The 16,791-nt window shown below is 38.6% G+C and overlaps 1 protein-coding gene across 1 annotated transcript in view; it reads left to right on the plus strand.

The window, feature by feature from the left end:
• SNAP47 (synaptosome associated protein 47) overlaps positions 1-14,916 on the plus strand; it is a 72,607-nt gene extending 57,691 nt beyond the window's left edge. The window contains exon 5 of the mRNA XM_043971105.1: positions 6,405-14,916. Coding sequence (XP_043827040.1) covers positions 6,405-6,551 — 147 coding nt within the window. The 3' untranslated portion in view covers positions 6,552-14,916. The remainder of the gene's footprint in view (positions 1-6,404) is intronic.
• Positions 14,917-16,791: the final 1,875 nt, after the last annotated feature.

The raw sequence follows: 16,791 nt of genomic DNA on the forward strand, positions 1-16,791 counted from the left end.
TCTTAAATGATAAGTTCCCATAATCCAAGTCTCATATGTATTTAAAAATTGAGGATAATAAATGATTGCAAAAAATGTGAATACATCTTGACTCAGAACACAATATATAATTATGCAACAATTTCAAATAATACCCCTTTTTTAAAAACTTAGTATACAATTACTTTTGTGAAAAATCTGAATATATTTAAATACAAGTTAAAGCATAACAGAATCTCAAAGAACTTTTTTTTTTTTGAAAAAAGAAAACTTTTACAAATGTTCCCCTCTTTTTTTTTTTTTTTTTGGAATATGCTTATCAAAAATAATACTTCTAGAATCAATTTACACTTGCCATGGCAAACAATTTGCTAGGGAAATGCTTTAAAGAGTTTGATCAAATAATCAGTTGAGAAAAAATAACAAAAACAAACAACTCAGAATATGGGAGCACAATACTCCTAGAATTAACATTGTATTATGAAATCAAAACCATGTTTCAAAATTAGATAGATGAATGAATAGAAGAAGATACATGTGGAACAATAAAAGACAATGAAATTCAAACTAGGGAAATCTAAATGAATATGAACTTAATATCAATAAGAGTATTATAAAATATAAACTGGACCACATGACTATAAAAAGCTTTTACAAATATTCTCTTTGTTTTAGAAACTAAGTATAAAACACAATCTCAAATGCATGAAAACCTCTACGAAAATAAACCTATACCATTAATTTCAAAATGTACATATAATAGCATAGAAATCCTATGTAACCTCTGAACTGATACTATTACTCTGAGTGAATTCAGAACACTTTTGATTCCGATACCTAAAATCCCCAATACTCATATCAATACCTTGCTGCTTACTTCTACATTTCTGTAAAATATATACCCTTCCATGGCAAAAGAATCGGAGTCTTGAACTATGTTGATGATTGTCATTCTTATTCGGCTTAAGTTTTTCTTCTTTAACCCCTCTATATTGTCTGTCAGCCTTTTCACCATACAAATGCTTTATAAGATTACTAATTAAAGACAAAAGCAGGTTAGCAAAATTATGAACAAAACGAGCATATCTGGAATTTAAAGGGTTTTCTAAAGTTGTCTCAGAAGCACAGCCAGGCTGGGGAAGGGGTGAGCCTGAAGCTGCAAATGCAGTTAGAGAAAGTTGAGCATGCGCATTAGATCTTTGGACTTCCCGGGCCAGGGAAGCAATGGGCTTGGCCATGGGAGGAGTAGAGGGTGGGGTTTGGAGAGGAGGGGAGGGACCAGAGCAATTAGAATCAGACTTGATTTTGAACTCAGGCCTGGATTCCTCTTCCCCCACTTGGCCTCCAGGTGCTAGGGGATTAAAAGCTTCTAGAGGGTGGGTCATTGCCTCCAGGCATGCAAAATTAAAGCAACAATTAGTGTTAGAACTGGGAAAAGCTGCAGGAATCTCTTCAGGTTTCTCTGAAAAAGCATGGTTGGGAGAGGGAGAGATATTTCCTTGTGTGAGTAAGTTGCTGGTTCTTTTAACAAAAATAAAAAGAAAAATAGAAAATCCACAAAAACAAAGCATTAACATGATCTTATCTCCCATTTGTCTGGTTAAACAGACTAAAATCAAAAATAGGGTAATTAGGGAGTTTAAAAGGTCCATTCGAAAAAATTTAAAGGAAAACACAGCCAGTGCGCCAGTACTTAGCAGTTAAAGGGAGAGGGAGGGGAAATTTCTTACCCAACCAGCAGATCAGAAGACTGAGGGTTAGCTTTCCTCTTCGTGGTCAGCCATCTGTTAAGGGCTAAAATTCTAGCTAAACTGTCTAAAATATCTAATGAGTGGTCGCCAATAAATTATAAGCTTTAGCAAGAGTTAGACTTTTAAGCATTTATTAAGGAGAATAAGAATTTGGTAAAGAGAGAGAAAAAGGCCTAGATTCCTATCTATTAAAGGGAGAGCACATTTCTAGCTCCCTTCTCCGCCAGAGTCCAGAGGAAAGAGCCCCGAGACTCCGCGCCAGTCTCTTCCTTCCTCCTCCCACTAGTTCGCGTCACTTCCTGATACCAAAGACAAGACTCCTGGTCTTGCCCTCAAAGACCTTCGCTTCATGGGCAGAACTCTTCTACAGTTAGTATCCAGCAGGTGGCGTTATTCCAATCGTTACACCTCGATTTCCAATTCTTTGCCACCACAAAGAGAGCTGCTCTGAATATGTTTGTACATGTGGGTCCTTTTTAGGGAATTCTTTCTTGAGTAGTTTAAAATGAATATTTTGTACTTTACTCTCCAGATGTTGCCACCGCACTTCAGCTGCTTTCTCCCTTCACTCTTCCCCTTCTCTCATCGGTGACTTCCTCTGTTTTGAGGAAGGGCCCAGAAGAGTCATCGTTTGTTGTTCGACCTTTGCTACCATAACCCCTACTCTTTACCCCAACCCCCTTCAACTTCTTGTTGTTTTCCCCTATTAAAATGTAAGCTGCTTGAGGGCAGGAACTGGTTTTTTGGCTTGTATTTGATCATCATTCCCCCCCCACCTCCCACCCCATCCTTGGCTTCCTTCTGTAGGAAGCCTTTCCTATAAGAACCGTTCTGAATTCTGGGGCCTTCCCTCTTTTTAATGATTTTCTATTTATTCTGTACGTCTCTTGCTTTTACATATATGCTTATTTGTTGTCTCCCTCTTATTGTGAAGCATAGGTCTGAGGGCAGGGACTGTCCTTTGCCTCTTTATCCCCCTCCAGTGCTTAGCACAGTGTCTGGCACACAATAGGCACTTAATAAATATTTAGTAACTTACTCTTTCCAGTCTCTTGAGCGGCCCTGGCAGCATAGATTTTCTAGGACTAATTTTCTAAACCCCTTCTCAGTGTAGTCAGGCTCTCTAGTTCCTCTGACTTTCAGAATCTCTGATAGTTTTGAGACACCTTAGAAGTAGCAAATAACTCTCCTGGTGATATTTCATTAATTATCTTAATGTTCTTATTGATATAACCTCAGTGCCCTTATGGTATATCAATTCAGAAGTGGAAATAGGTGAAAGCTACCTCTTTTTAATCCCATGTAAGATCTAATCTAACTAATTAAAGTGACCTGTTCAGCTTAATAAATGGACATTAAAGTTTGAAGGTAAATTGGAATGTGTCAGAATTCACATTTCTGGCTTGAATGTTCAGTCATAACTTGAGGAAACAGCAGGAAGAAAAGAGTAGCAATAATAATGATGATCGTTCCCATTTCCCTAGTGATTTTAGTTTATAAAGTGCTTTCCTTACAAGAATCCTCTTAGTAGATGGTAACATCATGTCCCATCATGTAGCATTTTAAGGTCTGCAGAGTGCTTCCTTCATCAAAACCTTATGAGGTAGATTAGTTTAAGCATTATCCCTCATTTTGCAAAGGGGGAAACTGAAGCTTTGATTTGCTCAGGATCATACAGCTTAGTCAACATCTGAGGCAGGATTTGAACCGAGTTTTACTGACCCTTACATCCAATACTCTATCTAGCACATCATGGTGTGGTAGAGAGTGAAGAATGGGCTTGTACTCAGGGAGGTGTGTGATATTGTTCCTGTTGTTTTACATTCTACTTCAGTTCTAATTAAATGTTTTTCTTGATTCTGCTCTGCCTTTTGCTTTCATCCTATTAATAAGGCTATCTGAGGAACTATATCTGAGTGACTTTCAGAAGTTTCCATTTTCAACCTAAGGAGGAGAAAACAAGCCAAGTAAAGTAAATTACCTATTTGGGGCAGCTAGGTGGCACAGTGAATAAAGCGTTAGGCCTGGAGTCAGGAAGACCTTAGACACTTACTAGCTTTGTGACCCTGGGCAAATCACTTCACCCTGTTTGCCTCAGTTTCCTCATCTGTAAAATGAGCCAGAAAAGGAAACGGCAAACCCCTCCACTATCTTTGCTAAGAAAATCTCAAATGGGGTCACAAAGAGTTGGACATAACTGAAATGACTGAGTAACAACAACAAAGTAAATTACTGTCCAAAATATCCCCACATTGAAGCTTCCTTCTGTGTGAATTCAGAGGTGAATGGCAAATAGGTTGTTTTATGGTAGTCTGAGTATTAGTAACCACATTTTATGGAAGAGGAAACTCAGGCTCAGGAAGGCACAGTATTGTCACCATGGCAGTAAGTGGGAGACCCAAGATTGGAACTCTTCCCTTCTGATGCCATGTCCAGCATTCTTCCCATTACATTACCTTTTTTGTGGTTTAGAAATTAATTGCTCCAAAATATTTTTTAGTTTAAAATTAATTCTTTGAAACACATTCAGAAAGCGCCTGCTGAGGAGTACAGGTTCTAGAACAGCTGCAGGCCTGCTTTGTGGATCCCCTTCAGTTTGTATCAGATGAAGTTTGAGGTAGCTTTTTTAAAGGCAGCATCAATAGGAAAATGTTTTAGAAAAATTCAATGTGAGTGGGCCTTCATTTGATTCTAATGGCAAATGAAAAATTGATAAAATGATGAATGGGAGAGTAAGAGTCAATTGTTATCCATGTGAAAAAATGGTATGTAGGAACCCATCTGCCATAGTAGTGAACTAGGACTTTTTTCTAATTATTATTCTGCTGTTTGGGCATTAGCCATATGAGATCATAGAAATAAGAGATGGAAAAGACCTACTGTATTAGGTCATGTAGTCCATCCCCCTCTGCCAAAGCTGGATTGTTCCCTACAGTATATTTTCCAGGGCTCTGTCCAGTTTTTTAAGTGACTCAACTGATGGAGCTTCCACCAGCATTGGGTTCCCTAATGGTACAAAAGTGTTGTTTTCTGAGATTGCTAACTTTTGTCAGTGATTTATTCTTTTGCCTGATGATGAGCGATGTATGAAAATGCTCTACTATAAATCACGTAAAGTTGACTTTTGAGATTGTACCAGCCTTATTTTTCAACATTGTTTTAGAAAGGTTAGTCAAATGTCATTTATAAAAGACCAGGCTTCCTCCCATTTAAATACCATCATTCCTCCATTGGCCATCAGACAGACCCTAACCTGTGTGCTGTTTTCTGTGTTAATGATACATTTATAGTAAATGAGACTTAGAGACAAATGGAAGCAGTTATTTCTGGGAAGTAATGGCATACTATTTTTTCACCTTAAAAACACAAATATTGTTGTTAATGACCATAGTAACAAAATATTTGGAAAATATCTGTCGAGATATTGATCCATTGGGAGAAAGTAGATGTAATACTGTATGTCCTCGTTTACTAATTCAGATTCTCCAGCTCCTTTTGTTGTTGTTCCTGCCCCATTCAATGATTTGTAGATTTTCCTAAAGATGTTGATTATCAGTGGTCTGTCATTGATATTTCTTTTAAAATGTATCCTTCTTTTGGTGTCAGGTTGAATGGATTCAGAAATTGTGCTCAGACCCTGGAAATGTTTATCTAATTGAAGTAACAGTTAACAACATGATTAAGCTCAGTGGAATTGCAATAAAGTTTTTGCCCTCATTAGTTTATGAAAATATCTGAAGAACATGGCATGAAGTCAGGAAAACTATAGAATGATTTCTGTTTCTTGATGAGGTCACAATGGCCAGTCCTGTCCTCCTCTTTATTTTATCTTTATTTTAACTTCTTTGGTGATTTGACCATTGTGATTTTAAATATCTTCAGTAATATCATTTTAGTTTGGGCAGCTTTACTCCATAGGTCAGTAAACCTCACTGTTTTTAAAACTCATTTTTTCTTTGATCAGTACCACTGTTTAATATTTATCTTTAACTGAACAGGTTTTAGTGTATGCTACATTATGATTTCATCTCCTTTCCAATGTCAGCCAAGATAGATTTAGTTCTTTTCATCTGCCTTCAATCCCACCAACCCCTGGATCATTTCTTTTGCTTTTTCTACTTCTCCACCCCAATTTGTCAGTAGTGGGTGTGGTATTGCCTGGAACTAAAGAATAAAATTTTCCAGGTGCAGTCTCACAGCATTTCTTCCCATGAGGCCCTGTGGTCTTCCAGTCCATGATGTATCTTTGTTCTTTGAATGTTCACATCAGCTCCATCCAGTGTTTTCTTTTGTGTGAGGGTGTTTGTTTTGTAATTTATCATGTGGCCAGTTCACTTCGACAAATGTTTATTAATTAAGCACCGTGCTAGGTGCTTGGAATACATGGATTAAAGTAAAACAAATTTCTGTCCTTAAGGAGCTTACTAGACGGTTCAGCATATATACAAATATGTAAAAACAGGGTAATTTGAGAGAGGAGATTACACTGATTCCTAGGAAGGAATCTGAGAAGGCTTCCTGGAGAAAGGGATCTGAACTGAGCCTCCTCAATTGTAGGACATTGCTGGTGTGGTGGACAACTTGTGTAAATGTATGGATGCAAGAGATTTCTTCCCTTTACTCCCTCTGATTATGAAGAGGTGTTTAAAGAGTACTTCTGTGTTTCTCTGATAGATCTTGAAGAAACTGAAGAGCATTGCTCTGGAAACCGAGACGGAGCTTGAGAGGCAGGATGAAGTCCTTGAAGGCATGACTTCTTCCGTGGAGCGTACCACCCTGACTATCGACAAGCAGAATCGCAGGATGAAGAAGCTGCTCTAGAACCACAGGCGGGGAACTGGTGGTTTGGTGGTAACATGAAACTCTCAGGAGACACAAGTGACTTTATTTTTTTTAAGATAAGTGATTATCTTAATGTGGGGTTCTCTCATTGTTTCTGTAGCCTTCATTTATAGAAAAGACACTGGAATAATTTCCAGGATCAGATGCATGTTTGGCAACTTTCAGCAGCAAAAGAAGCAGAAACTTTAATCATGGTGGAGTGGTTGAAGTCAGCTCTCTGTCACGAAGACTCCTTACAGACAGTGTGGTTCAGGGGTTGTGAGGACTTTCACTAAAGAGATTTCCATGCATTGAATAAGAAGTTGTAGCTTTTTTTTATTGGAGGGGGAATTTCACAGTTAAAAAAAAATGAACAATTTATTTTTTCTGTGTAAAAGCCTAAGTGCATATAGGTTCCTTCAATGTGTGAGGTTGTGTGGTGCATTTGTTTGTTTGTTTTCCTGGAATGGGAATCAGATCCCTGGTTTTGACACTATCTAGATAAGTGACTGTGGGCAAGTCACGTAGTCCCCTTAGGCCTTAGTTTCCTCAATTAAGAGAAAAACTGCCAGTAAGAAGGTTGGACTAACTTATCCCTAAGATCTCTTCTAGTCTACCCTTCTGTTGCATCTATGAGAGAGAAAAAAATATTTCTATCTGTTTATAGAGTACAGAAGTATTCTTGCTTCTGGATACTGTATTGAAACTCTGGAGAAGCCATGGGTGTGTGTTTAACACAAAGTGCCAAATGCAGAAATTCCATTTTAAGCAATTATGTGTAGTTTTAAAGTAATTCGTAGGTCAGCTATTCAGGGGTTCCCTCTTTTAGATGTTCATGCAACAAACAAACAAAATTGATAGTTACTCTTTTTGAATTATTGCATCCTCTTCTGCTAAACTTTAAAGATGAGGCACATTTTGGAAAATTGATTGTATTTTAATCAGAAGAGGAAAATTAAAACTCTCCAGAAAGAAGCCAACCTGTCTTTCTGAGTACAGGCATACCCTGTTTAAATGAAACCCATTGCTTGGTTGCATATTAAACTCCAAATATTTTTCTTAAAAGCTTTCAAATGGGTTCCCTTTCAGCCCTTGAAAACCTGGTGCTCCATTGCAGTGCTTGTACCCTGGGGTGATCATGCCCTTTGGGACTTTAAAACTCTACAGGGACTGCTTGGGCATTAATCACATATATTCCCTTTTAGATGTGGAAATTAATTTACTCCATTTCTTTCATGATGATTTTCTTTGATAGAGTGGGTTTATAAAATTGTGCCAGCAGACTGTTCTATTTTTCTTTTTAATTTTACTGCAGTTTTCTAGCTGAGAACACCTCCAGGATATCTTATAAACACCTTAAATTTTCATTTACTGCCCAGTTCTTTGGCCAAAAATAAAAAAGGGCAGCTAGTTATATAGTATATTTTAAAAACTCATGTTGGTCTTTGCTTTTACTGCCTCATTTCTAGCCAGCATTGAAAGAAAACTGCTATATGTAGTGTACTTTTAAAAACCTATATTGATTTGGAGGGGAATGTAATTTATGTGTTTCAGTTAGCAGACCAGAAATTAACACTTTCTCCTCCTGGTAAGAATTACCCATGAAACAAAGTTACTTGTGGTCTACAAACTCCATTCTGGTGGTGGGGGTCAGGATGGGGGTGCAGAACATAATGAAAAGTAGATTTATTTCTGGAAATCATTCCTAAACAATCACGGTTTTATCTTCTCATTACATATATCACTAATGATTTATTACCATTTTAAAAATGTTTTACTTTCAGACTTGAAATAATTTGATGAAGAAATAGTTTCAGGTGTATTATCAACAATTTTTTGGGAAATGCTGGTATTTGGGGATTAATTTTTATTCCATTAACAAGTGTAAAGGGGTTGTTATAGCTTCTTATGAAATTGGAGGTGTGTTGAAGTCGTCACTTAGATAACTGCTGATACTGGCAACAACCCAGCCCTCTATTTCAGTTTGGGTTGTGGCATTTTATATTTGTACACTTGGTACTTCGAGAATTTTCCTAAAGACTACTGAGAAATTGTGGATAGAAGAATGGTGCTTCAACATAGATAGATAGCATTCTTGGAAGGCTGATGGTCTACCTCCAGAAGGCAATCATCTCAGAAGTGAAACTGTACAACTTCTAATATGCACACACTACAAATTGTCCTTTGAGTCCTTTATGTTTCGTTTGGCCCTACCTAGCTTTCCTTCCCAAGTTAGAATTGGGCCTACTGAAGTAAAGCCCAGTTGATTTCAAAGACTCTTTTTTCCCCCTGAAGATGATCATGTGAATATCAGTGACTTTTTGGAGCCTTTTTCTTGGACAATTATAGAATCTGGCGAGCTTTGTAGAGCTTAGGACCACTCATTTTAGAGGTTCATAACATTTTAGCTTAGTTCTAAGTAAATTCTTAAGTCTCTTCACTGTTAAACACCTTGGCTTCCATCCATAGCCCTTTGGAGAAGATATTTTAAGTCAGGCCTACCCTTAAACCAAGGTATTTTTTGTTGTTGTTGTATTGTTTTGTTTTTTTGGTTTTTTGCAGGGCAATGAGGGTTAAGTGACTTGCCCAGGGTCACACAGCTAGGAAGTGCCAAGTGTCTGAGTCCAAATTTGAACTCAGATCCTCCTGAATCCAGGGCCAGTGCTTTATTCACTGCGCCCACCTAGCTGCCCCCAAAGGTATTTTTAAACATATTGATTGAGTAGGTTATTTTCTTTAGCGTATCAAAAAGGCAGGCACCATACCATCTGCACAAATTATTGTGCTAGGTTTGGAGGAGGTCACAAAGAAAAGGAATATAAAATCACTGCCTTCAGGGAACTTGTATCTAAGAGGTATGATATTACAAGATGCCAACAATACAAAATGGCGTGTAAGTAACCAAAGAGTTGAATCAATAGTGCCACACGGGTTCAGAGGAAGGTGAGACATTTCTGTTCATCTACAATGGACATGGGAAGAACAATTATACATTTAATACCCAAATCTACATATAACTTCAACTTTCTTCCCTTTTCTCAGATAGAACTTGCCTGGAATCACTATTCTCTCCATAAGCTGTGGTCACTCCCCTGCTTGGACTGCTAGTACAACAAGCCTGTGTGAGCTCTGATGGTAGTTCCTGCTTTGGGCACCATAGTATCAGTCAACAGGGCATATGTTGGGCAGGAGACTAGACTTCAAGTTCACAAAGCTTGGGTTTGAATCCCAGAGACCCTAGGCAAGTCATTTCCCCTCTCATCTGTAAAATGGGGGTAGTGACACCTGTAACATGACCTGTGCTTGTTATGAGGATCAGAGAAGTGATGTTTATAAAGTACTTTGCAAACTATAAAATATTTTATAAATGTTATACATAACACACATACAAGTACGTGTATATACACATTACATATGATGTACTTGCATATATGTACATTTGTAAAAAAAAAAAATCAGGATAGGCATTTAAAGGCATGACACCCCCCTACCCCCAAGAGACTAAGGAAAAAAAATGCTTGAATGTTCTTTCAGCAGGTTATGGTTCTATTCTGTTCTGTTCTATTCTAAACAATCAGTTTACTTGAGAGAGATAGAATGAGGTCATAGAAATGCTCTCAATAATTGATGTTGGTATAATCCTCTTCTATCAGATTAGTAGAGGAAGGAAATAGTAATAATACCTCCTTACTTTCGTATAGAACTTTCTAATTTTAAGAGCTTTTTCATATGTTAACTCATGAATCTTATATCAGTGCTATGTAGTAGGCAGGAAAGGTAGTGTTGCCCCTGTTTTTAGATGTGTTCCTTTTCATTCAGATTCTGATATGCCCAAGGCAGCATCTCTAGGATTATAATTGTGACTAGGTCTAAATTTTCTGATTCTCAGGTAGAGTGAGTATTGGGTACAGTTAGAATACATCTAACTCCTGCAAACCCTTTGTCAAGGTAAACCCTGACAAGAAATGTGGTGTCTTACACATACCCCTAGCCAGTATTCCTATATTGAGTCCATTTGTTTTCTCTTGATCCCCCCTGGTCAGGGTCAGGAAAACCTTTTTTTTTTTTTTTTTTTTTGGGTGAGGCAGTGAGGGTTAAGTGACTTGCCCAGGGTCACACAGTTAGTAAGTGTCAAGTGTCTGAGGACAGATTTGAATTCGGGTCCCCCTGAATCCAGGGCTGGTACTTTATCCACTGTGCCACCTAGCTGCCCCCAGGAAATCCTTTATTTCTAAAAAATGTCATGTTATTAGGCAGATGCTGTTCAAGTTTACTACTGCAGAACATCCTGAGGTCATTTGTTTACTCTTTAAGGTCCTCATTTTATAAGGACAAATTTAGATAGGCATGTTACTCTTCCCTGGTATGTTTCAGTTCTTTATATGTAGCTACTACTTAGGGGAACACTTTCAAAAGTTGTACCCTCGAGTTTTTACTCTGCTTTCTTCTATCTGGTAACCCTTTCATCTAAACTCTCCACTACAATTCCTTGGATTACTATAGACTATAAGCAGATAAAAGCTTTCATAAGGGAGGAAGGAGAATTCCAGGATAAGAACTGTTTACAGTGAAAGATGGCATCAGTCAAACTCAAGAGATTGAATGTACTTTGAAGTTTAAAGAGCTCTCCAGACCCAGTATTATGCAATCAGTTGCTGCTTCTGACATTGCTACCTCAGATTTAAAAGTAGCTGTTATGTATTAGCTTAGCTCACCCAGGTACTGCTTGAAATGACTTCTTGTAACCACCTGACTTTAACCCAGTTCCTTGTCTCTGAAGGAAGAAGACTCATAACTAGTTAGGCCCCCAAATTATTATGCTTCTGGTCACAATCTACTGATATTGCAATATAAACTTATCAGTCCAGGAACTGTCCTCTTACTAAAAGTCTCAGCTGATAAATTAGAGTTTTAGTGTGTAAATAACTTCTACCAGAAACCTTGCCTGCTTCACAACTTCTTGGTTTCTATCTTGTTTTCTAGATGCTTCATTGAGGTTTCCTTGAGAATCTTGGAATCTCATATTGGGAAGGGGTATCAGAAGTCCTTTGGTCTAGTTCATACTTGAGCAAGAAACTCTTCTACAGCATCCCTTTAAAGTGGTCAGTCCAGTCTTTATGTGAAAACCTCTAGTGAACTCGCTGTATTCCAAAGGGTCCAGCCTCACTTTGGGGTGGCTCCAATTATTAGGCTGTTTTTTTGTGACATCAAATTTAAATGTGTGACCTTGCAGCTTCCATACGTTGTTCTGGGCCCAGTTAGAAAAAGTCTGATCCTTTTTCTGCATGACAGCTCTTCAGATACTTGAAGACAGAGATCTTGCCCTGCCCTAGCCTTCTCTTTTCTAGGCTAAACAACCTGGTTGTTTCAACCAGTTCTCAAAGACCTAGCATGATCTTGAGGCCTTTCACCCTCCCACTTCTTGGTCTGTGCTCATCAGCCTGGGGGAGGTGTCCAGAGAATACGAAGTGAAATGATGATGGTGACTGAGGCTTTCCAGAAACTGGTCCAGAAGAGACGGTGACCATTGAGTACAGTGGAATTTGGGGGAGGTAGCAAAGGGAGGCTATGGAGGAGCTGCCTGAGGAATAGGGTGTAAAGACGGTTTCCAGACTCCTCTTCCTGAGTCGTGCAGCATTCCTTCCATTCTTTACAGGCTTTCAGAGGCTGTCATGTCTGCCATTTCTCCCACTGCCCTGGGATAAAATTTGTCAAGGTCTGCCATATTGAGCTTATCCAGGCATCTAGGTACTTCCTTCTATCTCCCTACTTATCTTGGGTGTCAGCTCCCTAGTATCCCTTTTTTTGTGCCATCCATGGAAGAAAACAGAACAGAACAGGAAAAAGAGAGCCAAATAACGTTTACCTTTCATGTAGTTCTGCATGCCCCTGAACTACATGTCTGTTCTGCCCTGCCACTGCTACTGCTACCACTCTCTCTAATCCAGACTATCAGACCAGGAGGAGCAAAAACCACTCAACTCTTCATTCCTCCATCCCTGTATCTTTGTCTTCATCCTGGTCATTTTCTGCCCTGCCACCATGGGGGTACCTCTTTTCTTCCTCTCCATCTTTTGCTGAGAATTGTAATCAAACACACACCAACATTGTCTTTGGAAAGAGAATGTCAGTGGACTATCCTCTTGTTCTACTTACTGTCCCTGTGACTTCTTACATCAGATCACCCTTCCTTAGAAACTGCTTCCTTGTGTGTGCTGTCTCCTTCTATTAAGAATGTCTTTGAATCTCCATTGCTTAGCACAGTGCTTCACGTGTGGTGAGTACTTAGGGCCGAATTTCTGTGTAGAATTTTAGGCCATTGAATCTTACTGGTCCTTTCTCTGAATCCTTTGAAAATTGTCTCTTAAAATCTAGGATAAATAGCAGACTGTGCCCAGTTTTACTTCTGTAAACTAATGATGTGGAGTGATCACTTTCCCCCAGGCTCCCATTATCTCTACTTCAGCAGCCAGTTCCTCGAGGTTGGTGAGAAAAAAAAAATAGCACTTCCCCTCTTTATGTATGCCCTGTGCCTTTTAAAGGATAAAAATACTGTGAAAGGAAGCCAAGGAGTTACCTACTCTGCTTTTGACAGAGAGTTCTATCAGATGTCCAGATAATTAAAGGCTCTCCTTATTACTCTATTACACCACCAGGCTAAGCTTGTGATCCGTTTCCCCAAATCCTCGTCCAGCAGTATCATTAATCTTCTACATGCATCACAAGTGGTTCATAATCATCGGGTTTGACAAGTCTTCCATGAGACAAGTCTGTAATGCCATAGGTATATGCCACAGGAAGACAGTGGACCTATCTCAGAAGATAGGAAGGTGGCCTACAGCTTCTTTGCAGAAAAAAATTCTGGTGACCCACAACTTCATCTTTGAGAAAGAGTTGTATATGTTGTCAGTGACAGTACTCTGAAAAGATGTGTCCTGATTGATAGATGCCATAGCTAGGGGAGATTAGGTTCATCACTCCTAGAAAAATACCATTGTTCCTTTATTGTCCTTTTTACTTCTCTTCCTTGACTTTCCCCCCAAAAGAAGGTGAAATCTCAAATGGCTGCTTAAGTATTATATTAAGAATCTTGGTTATAAGAGTCTTGATAGCTTTCCTGCAGAGGGCTGGAAAGCACGCCGAAGTAGTGGCCAGTTTAAGGGTGCCTCTTCAGTTACAGGTAAGTAACCCTTCTGACCCACTGAAATGTTATTTCAGCTTTATATTAAATAACCTTTTGTCTCTACTATAATAGGATTGCTAACTTCATTTGCTTTAATTTCCTTTTTATTTCCTAGATATTGAAATTGTGACTCAAGATATTTGTATTTGAATGTGTGAGCAAAGCCACTTTTATAAAATTAATTTATTGAGACCAGAAATTTTTTCCTGTAGAATTAAATATCTTAATTTATTTTGACTCTGATGCCCCCAAAAGAATTATTTGCACTTGTATATTCTGAATAGTTTTTATTACTGTGCTTAGTTTTACATTGTTTATAATTATAGGCAAAGGTAAAAAACAATTTCCATGCAGCTGTAATGAATGTCAACATTGAACATTAGCCCAAATAAACTACTTTGACATCTTATGAAAAACTGATTAGTATCTGGAAATGTTGTGTTCTAATTTTCTAATAATTATATTTATTAATTAAGTTGGGTTTTTGTTGTCTGTTCAGAGCCTTATCCCTTAGTACCTTGTGATTTCAGCCCTCAAATTTGCAACCATATACTTAGTCTCTATTCGGAGATTTATTTCCATTGGAATGTAAATTGTTACATGATCAGATTTTCCTCTTATCGATTAAATAATTTCAACCACTATAAACTTCTTTCTACATTAGCTCCACTAGCAGTTAATACATCTCTTTTTCTTATTTTTTCGGGGGGGCGGGGCAATGGGAGTTAAGTGACTTGCCCAGAGTCACACAGCTAGCATGTGTCAAGTGTCTGAGGCCAGATTTGAACTCAGGTCCTCCTGAATCCAGGGCCGGTGCTTTATCCACTGCGCCACCTAGCTGCCTCTAATACATCTCTTTTGGTTCAGTAGACATGTTATTAAACACATTAGAGGTCTGAGCATGGTTCCTGCCAATACCCCCTAAAATCAACAGTATCTCCTACTTCATAGTTAACTTAGATAAAAGGCAAACTCTTAGTTTTGTAAAGAATTAATTGTTATTTGAGGTTTTTATGCCTTGGTCCGCACTAGCCTGGGGCTCCTCAAACTGCACCGTGCTCCACCCACTGGTTGTAGCCGTTGCCATGGCGCTGGCACCTCACGTCATCACCACTCTCTGATGCCTACATGGGCCTGGCAAAATTATAATGATTGGAAGCCTAGTGAGGGCAGCCATGTGACTGTCAGCGGCCATCCCATTGGCTGGGGCTGGTGTGGGGTTTTTCTGGGATTGGGAGAGGAGAATTGGGCATTCTAGCTGGACGCTGGAACGACAGGAGGTCTGCTGCATATTCTCAGCTGATCACTGGGTGGTGGTATCTTTTGAAGTTGTATAATTTGCCTTTCCCCATTTTATTTCCTTTTCCCTTGATCCTACTGATCCTGGTTTTTTGTTGTTGTTGTTGTTGTTTTTAATAAAGTTTCTTCTTGTTAAAATAAATCCTGTTCTGTTTTGAGTCTGGCTGCTGGTCTCCTTCCTTGCCCCAATATTGCGGCGGGCCGCTTAGCTAACACTCACCAATTAAAAATTGGTCCCCACAGTTTTCATAGGTTACAAGAGTGAAAAATAAATTATTATCTTCTTTCCTTCACAGCAAGAAAGTACTAAAATAATGCATAATGTTATTAATATGTTCTTATAATGACCTAAACATTAACAATAATTAAAAATTAGAATACAAAAAATTGTAATAGCCATTAGGCAAGTGTTATCCCTATTACCCAGAGGAGAAACTTGGACTCCAAGAAGCTGTGTTTTGCCTTGGTTGGTCAGCTAGTGAGCACTGGGACCAGAATTCAAACCCATGTCCCTTTTTTTTTTTTTTTTGGCCGGGCAATGGGGGCTAAGTGACTTGCCCAGGGTCACACAGCTAGTTAGTTAAGTGTCAAGTGTCTGAGGCCAAATTTGAACTCAGGTCCTCCTGAATCCAGGGCCAGTGCTTTATCCACTGTGCCACTTAGCTGCCCCCAAACCCATGTCTCTTGATGTCAAATTTAGTGCTGTTTTCACTTTTTCACATAGCCTCCTCTAGAATGCTTACTCCAGAAAATGATAGCAAGGACTCATTAAAACAAGTAATTTATCATTATGAATGATTTTGAGGTGAGTACTTTTTTGGTGGGTACTCCCTTTAAGCCATAACCTTGCCCTCTTCTGCCATTTTAATCCTTATTTTATGAAAGTCATTCCACTTATAGTCTGTTTTTACACTTAGAGGTGAATTTCCAAATTAGCATTATTTAAAGGTGTTGGGGTTTTTGTTTTTATACAATTTGAAAGTTTTTCTCTTTTGGTATTTTTTCCCCATTAGTGCTGGAGGATTGACTTAAATTTCTAGATATGAGTTTTCCTGATTTATTTTGAAAGGTACAGGACTACGTGGTTAATATCTTGGATCTGCTAAAGACTAAGTGTGAATCCCTGGGTTGCCATGGGCCATGGTGGTCTAAAATTCACTGAGAGGAATTGTTTAGTTAATCTGACAATACTGTTTATAAAAGCCATAAACTACCAACTTCCCACAGAAAGATGTACTTAATAGAACCCTAAAGTTGAAAGGATGGAAAGAGGGCTGGGTTGAGAGGAGGTAGAGTGATGATGGAGTGTTTATTTGGACAGTTTTATGAAGACTTTCACTTTAGACAGTCCCATGGAGGTCAACCTAGGATTCTCTCAGTATATTCAAGACAGAAGACAGCTTACAAAAGGTCTTGACAATCTGTGAGGTAGGTAGGCAGGCAGTGTCATGTGAAAGGGGTACTGGATTTTGGTCAGAGGTGCTAGGTTTGAATCTAGCCCTGGTATTTACAGATCACTGTCACACTTCAGTTTTCTCTTTTGTAAAAGGAGGTTGAGCTAGATTATGGGTGTGTTGGAGTGAGTTTACCTAGCTCAGAAGAGCTGATTGTTAAATTTTCATTGTAAGCATTTACACCTTGGAAATCAGCAAATCCTACCAATCAGAGCTTAATTTATCATTTTTATTGATTATCTAGACTAAAGAAAGTGATGGGGAAAGTGCAGACTAAACTTAAAGCTGTCATACCTATATTCAC

Source organism: Dromiciops gliroides, chromosome 1 (genome assembly GCF_019393635.1).
Source record: "Dromiciops gliroides isolate mDroGli1 chromosome 1, mDroGli1.pri, whole genome shotgun sequence".
NCBI lineage: Eukaryota > Metazoa > Chordata > Mammalia > Microbiotheria > Microbiotheriidae > Dromiciops > Dromiciops gliroides.